We start from the raw sequence: 7,500 nt of genomic DNA on the forward strand, positions 1-7,500 counted from the left end.
GAGGAAGAGAGTGGGGAGGGGGAGAGGAAGAGAGTGGGGAGGGGGAGAGGAAGAGAGTGGGGAGGGGGAGAGGAAGAGAGTGGGGAGGGGGAGAGGGAGAGAGTGGGGAGGGGGAGAGGAAGAGAGTGGGGAGGGGGAGAGGGAGAGAGTGGGGAGGGGGAGAGGGAGAGAGTGGGGAGGGGGAGAGGGAGAGAGTGGGGAGGGGGAGAGGGAGAGAGTGGGGAGGGGGAGAGGGAGAGAGTGGGGAGGGGGAGAGGGAGAGAGTGGGGAGGGGGAGAGGAAGAGAGTGGGGAGGGGGAGAGGGAGAGAGTGGGGAGGGGGAGAGGGAGAGAGTGGGGAGGGGGAGAGGGAGAGAGTGGGGAGGGGGAGAGGGAGAGAGTGGGGAGGGGGAGAGGAAGAGAGTGGGGAGGGGGAGAGGAAGAGAGTGGGGAGGGGGAGAGGAAGAGAGTGGGGAGGGGGAGAGGGAGAGAGTGGGGAGGGGGAGAGGAAGAGAGTGGGGAGGGGGAGAGGGAGAGAGTGGGGAGGGGGAGAGGAAGAGAGTGGGGAGGGGGAGAGGGAGAGAGTGGGGAGGGGGAGAGGGAGAGAGTGGGGAGGGGGAGAGGAAGAGAGTGGGGAGGGGGAGAGGGAGAGAGTGGGGAGGGGGAGAGGGAGAGAGTGGGGAGGGGGAGAGGGAGAGAGTGGGGAGGGGGAGAGGAAGAGAGTGGGGAGGGGGAGAGGAAGAGAGTGGGGAGGGTGTCACACACACATATGCGCACACACATATGCGCAGTCTGTCATCCACAAACTCACAGAATTTTCTCTCTCTCTCAAACTGTAAAAAGGTACAAATCACAATAAATGAAGTTTATACATTTCTTGAACAAAACAAAGCACTCAAAACTCACATTTACACATCAAATAACCCCAATCCCTTGCCAAAGATAATTAACGTTTACACTCTAATTACTCTCATTCACTCACATCAAATCTCTACCTCGCAAACACACCCTCTTGCTATCACTCCATCATACACTGAAATTACACTTCCTGCATGAGTTGTTTTTAGGGGACGGATTTAGCGGAAGAGTTACCGTCCAGCAGGTCTGACAGTGACTTGAAGTGAAGCGAGATCCTGGGTTTAGATGCCCCGAAGACGAATGACGTCACGAGCGCAGAATGAGTTCCTGGCGAAGTGAGTCCATAGCAGCCCTCAGCTGTAGAACGAGTTCCATGCGAAGCGAGTCCATAGCAGCCCTCAACAGTAGAATGGCTTAGCTTGACTGGGCTGGCGGATCATCTCCATCACTCCTCGGCAAGAAAACCGCAACCTGAAATGGTTAGCATTGCTCTTAGTCCACGGTTAACTCACATCGCTTATCCGTTCCCATATATCAAACCCAATGCAGGAAAGAATGGACAAAGCCTCTATGACTCTAGCTCTCACACACTCGCACAAATACTTCATATGTTATGAACGTTCTACCAATTCATTACATGTTTAATAATTGGCAGAAGTTATGCAAACATGTAACACGAAAATAGCTTTCCGTCTTTTTACATACACAAGTTATCATAATGCACAGACCATATTCAAAAATTGATAACTAACATAACTAACAATACTAAGAAACTAACCTTCTTTAAACGAAATACCTGACCGACTAGCCTGAACATATAAGAAACGCACAGACACGAAACAACAAACATGTAACACGCAAACAGCCTAAACTACACCGAAAACAATAGAAAAGAATTACGCACCACATCCTGGTTGCATGAAAGCATACGCGAAATTCCCCTGTCAAATGAAGACAGCTCCCTTTTGCTCTATGGAAGCAAAAGTAACGTTCAAATGAAGAACGGATTCCAGTCTGGAACGCAGACTTCTAGCCCTGTAAACGGCTACGGCAAGAATGAATAAAACTGACACACAACTGAATTTACTGCTCACTACAGCACACCTGAGATACACCCGTTACACTAGAATTTAGAGAAAACCGTGCCGCACGAAAACTACGAGTGCTAGCTGTTTCACCTGGCAGGTAAACGACAGCACAAAGAACAGGCGCTTGCAATGATTGCATATAATACGAAATAATTACAGCTGCTTGTGACACACCCCCCTTGTTAGACTGAACTAACCGTTAAGTTACAAAACTTCACACAACGCGGCTGTAATAATCAGCTCCCACGTTTTCACGTCCTCGGATTGCACGAATCCGGAAGGAGAATGGCTGAAGCAACAATGCCCATCGCATCAGACGACCGTTTGAGGTTTTTGCTCTCTGCAAGTGTTGCAAAGACTGATGATCAGTCTGAAGTTCAAACTCTTGGCCATACAGGTACACCTCAAACTTTTTGACAGCCCACACCACGGCCAAACACTCCTTTTCAACAGTGGCGTAGTTTTTCTCTGCAGAGTTCAGCTTGCGGCTTGCAAATGACACAGGTTTCAACTCCCCATCCCTCTCTTGCAGCAGAACAGCTCCGAGACCAACGTCAGAGGCATCGGTCTGCAGTACAAATGGCTGGGACAAGTCAGGCAAGCAGATAACAGGTGGTTTGCTGAGAATCTCCCTGAGAGTGTTGAAAGATTCCTCGCAAACCTCGGTCCACTGAACCTTGTTTGAGCAGTTCTTCCGTGTCAAGTTGGTAAGGGCCAGAGCAATGGCAGCAAAGTTGGCTACATAGCGTCGATAGAAACCAACCAGGCCAAGAAAAGCGCGGACTTCTTTCTTGGTTTCAGGACGTCTTGAAGCTTGAATCTTCTCGAGCTTGGCTGCCTCTGGCCACATCAGGCCATGGCCAACTCGATGACCCAGGTAGTCCAGTTCAGGGAATCCTACGAAGCATTTCGTAGGTCGAGCCGTGAGACCTTCTTCTTCCAGACGACGAAAAACGGCCTCCAGGGCCTCAAGATGAGTCCCCCAGTCTTCAGTGCCGATGAGGATGTCGTCCATGAAGTTGTGGACATCACTTCTTCGCAGAGGGTTGAGAAGCTTCCTCATCATGCGGCTGAAAACTGCGACAGCATTCTGAAGACCAAACGGCATCATGGTCCATTGGAATTGTCCCTGAGGAACGATGAACGCAAGCTTCGGTCTGTCTTCAGCAAGGACTGGTATCTGCCAATACCCCTTCGACAAATCTATCTTGGTGAAGTACTTGGCACGCCCAAGACAGCTGAAGAGTTGATCGATGTCAGGGAGTGGTTCTCCATCAAACTCAGTGACCCTGTTTAGCTGACGATAATCGATACAGAACCGAATCGTCCCGTCCCTTTTCTTCACGAGGACCACTGGAGCATTGTAAGGTGAGGACGCAGGTTCTATGACACCCATTTTCAGCATGGCCTCCACTTCCTTCTTCACAGTTTCAGTTTGGGAGTATGGCACAGGTCGAGGACGGACAAAAACAGGCTTTGAAGTCAGTAGGCTGACAGAAAATTCCTCAAGCTTGGTAGAACCAGGCAAATCCGTGAGCGCTTTGACGAAACGACCCTTGAAACGATTCACATCGTCACGCTGACTGTCAGTCAAAGCCGGGTTGCACTGAACATCACTCGGACCTTCTTTGGACTGAAGTGCAGGTAGAGGGATGTCTCGTGGGTACGTCACGTCTTCCTCTGAGGTGGCTCCTGATTCATCGATCACCACGGCACATGTAGTGACGACATCTTGATCCGCTCTTGATGGGGTAGGTCTGGACCCCCTCTCAACATATTCCTTGATCAGATTGGCGTGGTACAACTTTTCTTTGGTGCCTACACGCAGACGATAGTCGCATTCTCCAACTTTTCCTACAACCTCGTAGGGTCCTTCCCAAGCCATTTCTAACTTGTTCTTCTTCAGGGGTAGGAGAAGCAGAACTCTACTTCCAATCTTGAAGTTTCGTTTCACTGCACGACGATCGAAAGCTCTGGCGTAGCGCCGGGAGGAGTTGTCCAGGTTCTGCTGTGCGATTTTCAAAGTGTCTTCCAAACGCTGACGCAGATCCACGACATACTCAGCAGTAGTCCTAACTTCTGCAGGGGTGTCTTTGGTCCATATCTCCTTGAGAAGGGAAAGAGGTCCTCTCACAGTTCTCCCGTACAAAAGTTCAAAAGGGGAAAACCCTAAACTTTCCTGTGGTACCTCTCGGTAGGCGAAAAGGAGGGCAGGAACAAAACGATCCCAATCTTTGGGTTTCTCCATGCAGAGCTTCTTCAGCATTGTCTTCAGTGTCCCATTGAATCTTTCTACAAGACCATTACATTGAGCATGATATGGTGTCGTGGTGAGTCCTTTCAGGGCAAGAAACTGATTCACTTGCTTCATGAGATTGCTGACAAACTGAGAACCCCTGTCGGTCAGTACTTCTTTGGGAACTCCAACCCGAGTATACATCTGCCAGAGTGCTTCAGCCACACGCTCTGCTTCGATGCTGGGTAAAGGGGTCGCTTCTGGGTACCGGGTGGCATAGTCTACAGCAACCAGAATGTAGCGGTTCTTTCTTTCGGAGATGGTCAAAGGCCCCACAATGTCAACAGCGATTCTCCGGAAAGGTTCATCCAGCAGAGGCATCTTTCCAAGTGGTGCTTTTGGAATTTTCCCCTTGGGTAGAGCTCGCTGGCAAGCATCGCAGGATTGTACATATCGACGGATGTCACCGCCCATTCCCGGCCAGTAGAAAGAGTTCCACACTCGATCTCGAGTCCTCCTCGAACCAAGATGGCCAGCCATTGGTACATCATGCGACAGCTTAAGGATTCCAGGTCTCAAGGCTTCTGGTACAACTATCTGATGGTACACATCTTCACCTGATGAGAACTCCCTTTGCAGAACTCCTTTCTTCCAGGAAAACTTCACTTGGCCATGTTTCCCGGAGGGAGCAGGATTACTAACCGCCGCTAGCTTTCGAATGCGTACCAATGTAGAGTCGTTCTCTTGTAGCTGAATGAGTTCATCTCGGGTGACACCTCCCAGTCCGGAGTCCTTCATTTTAAGAGTTTTGGGTCCTTGTTGTTCTCGAGCATGCTGTGCTCTGGTGACAACACATGTCTTCACAGGATATGCCTTTCCCCTGTACACCGGAACTTCAAGAGTTTGTCCATCAGGCAACGGGATGGCATTTCCAATCAATACAGGATGAGCAAGATCCTCCACCACAATAGCAATTGCCTTTCCTGAAAAGAAAGGCGATTCAAAGTCAATCACAACAGTTGGGCACTCTCGTTCGACGTTGCCGGCTGCAAGTCGGATGGTTTGTCGTCCAACGCTGCGCTTGTTATCTCGCACAAGAGACGAATCCACCACTAGCCCGTCAGCTCCAGTGTCCCTCAGGGCAGATACTGAAGAACCATTGACGTTCACAGTACATCTAGGAGAGTAGGTCAGTTGGCTGCAAGGATCACAGAGAGCAGGCAGTTCAGTTCCTGAGGTGACCGTTCCCAGAGTGACAACGGTTTTCACCGAAGTTAGACGAGGACAGTTTCTTCTAGAGTGACCTTCCTGACCGCAGTTGAAACATTTTCCCTTGAATCCAGATGGCTTAGAGCCAGCAAGCTTTGCTGGAGTTGCATCCTTCTTCGGGCTACTTGGTCCTTTCTGGTGACCCAATGCTTTACCAAAGACAGTAACTGGATTTTTCCTGGCCCGTTTCGACGATGCAAATCTCTCAGCTAGTTCAGCAGCTTCAGAAAGAGTACTGGGGTCATTCTGTCTGATGAAGTCGGCAAGTTCTCCAGATACTCTGTCGAGAAGGTGCTCCATCAGTATGAGATCTCGAACTCCTTCGTATGTCTCCTCCTTCTTGGCTGCCTTTCTCCATCGCTCAAACCAAATCCGGAGCCGAGTAGCATGCTGCTGAAATGTTTCTTCATCCTTTTTCACCGCCTGACGAAACTTGGAGCGGTAAGAGTCAGCAGTCCAACGAAAAGCCCCACGTAGCGTCTCCACCACTTTGTCGTACTTTAGCGCGTCCTCATCAGGCAATTCTAGGTAAACCTCTGAGGAAAAACCTTTAAGAAGTGTCCCCAGCCTAGCTCCCCAGTCTCGTTCCCTGTTCCACCCACTCAGGGATGCCGCTCTCTCAAATCGCCCTAAAAAAGTATCCAAATCTTCTTTGGTGGTATCAAAAGGATCGATCTTTAGACGGACAGGTTCTATTGGACGGATATGGGGAACATGAGCAGTTTCTTCACGCTGGGCCCTTGCTATCTGTGTCCGAATCCTCTCCTCCTCCAACTCAGCCAAACGTTGACGTCGGGTATATTCTTCCTCATCTCTCTCCTGTCTTCTTCTTGTCTCTTCTTGTCTCAGTCGAGCCTCTTCCTCTTCTCTCTCCTGTTTTCTTCTTGTCTCTTCCTGTCTCAGTCGAGCCTCTTCCTCTTCTCTCTCCTGTTTCCTTCTTGCCTCTTCCTCTTCTCTTTCCTGTCTTCTTCTTGCCTCTTCTTCTTCTCTCTCCTGCCTTCTTTCTTCTCTCTCCTGTTTCCTTCTTGCCTCTTCCAGTTGAGCTTTTAGCAGCTGAGCCTCCAATCCTACTCGTTGTTGTTGCTGCTGTTGATGGCGCAGACGGTCCAATTCTTCTTGCACAAATCTGGCAAGTGCACTACCGGAACGGACACCCAACGCTTTGCCCCTAGCGGCAATCTGCTCATGGTCGGCACTAAGACTAACCGAGTTTCCAGCTGATTCAGAAAATACTTCGCTATGAGTAGGCGGAGTAGATAACTCATGGCCGGAAAGAGACAAAGTCGGGTCAGGCGTAGAAAAACTAGACAGGGCCGCGTTTCGAGTTTTCCTTGCGGACATATTTATCTTTATCTTCAGTAAACAGTGAAATAAAAAGGAAAAAGTATTTATGGTACTTCTGAATGAAATGAGCTAGACACCAATAAATACCGAACAAGGAAAAACAAGCTTTGCAAATGAACGCTTTCTTTCGCAAAATGAATAGCAGTACTATGCGCGGAAAACACCGACTTCTGTCACTGTTACGACGGTAGTGACAAAAGTAATGAACTCTAGTGCTATCACACGAATGATATTCAATAAACAGGTATCACAAAGACATGACAAAACAAGACAAAACAATATCAGAAAAACAGAAAGCAAACAGAAAAATCTGAAGTGACGATGAAAAGTTAGGATAGACCCACTACTTCTAGCTAGCTATCCCAATCATATCCCGGACGAGCCCCCATTTGTCACACACACATATGCGCACACACATATGCGCAGTCTGTCATCCACAAACTCACAGAATTTTCTCTCTCTCTCAAACTGTAAAAAGGTACAAATCACAATAAATGAAGTTTATACATTTCTTGAACAAAACAAAGCACTCAAAACTCACATTTACACATCAAATAACCCCAATCCCTTGCCAAAGATAATTAACGTTTACACTCTAATTACTCTCATTCACTCACATCAAATCTCTACCTCGCAAACACACCCTCTTGCTATCACTCCATCATACACTGAAATTACACTTCCTGCATGAGTTATTTTTAGGGGACGGATTTAGCGGAAGAGTTAC

The 7,500-nt window shown here is 48.9% G+C and overlaps 1 protein-coding gene across 2 annotated transcripts in view; it reads right to left on the minus strand.

The window, feature by feature from the left end:
- Positions 1–738: 738 nt before the first annotated feature.
- The window catches only part of LOC138954183 (uncharacterized), a 7,780-nt gene continuing 1,018 nt past the window's right edge, over positions 739–7,500 (minus strand). Inside the window, exons 2-3 of one of the 2 annotated variants that reach the window (XR_011451743.1) lie at positions 1,741–7,500; positions 739–1,307 (exon numbers count right to left, since the gene is read on the minus strand). The exon at positions 1,741–7,500 is cut by the window's right edge and continues 237 nt beyond it. Coding sequence is in view for 1 of the 2 variants with exons in the window: in XM_070326083.1 (XP_070182184.1) it covers positions 2,139–6,770 (4,632 nt within the window). In the remaining variant the exon portion in view is untranslated. The other variant, XM_070326083.1, reaches the window with a different exon arrangement.

The sequence above is a fragment of the Littorina saxatilis genome, unplaced genomic scaffold (assembly GCF_037325665.1).
Source record: "Littorina saxatilis isolate snail1 unplaced genomic scaffold, US_GU_Lsax_2.0 SUPER_16_unloc_1, whole genome shotgun sequence".
NCBI classification, from domain to species: domain Eukaryota; kingdom Metazoa; phylum Mollusca; class Gastropoda; order Littorinimorpha; family Littorinidae; genus Littorina; species Littorina saxatilis.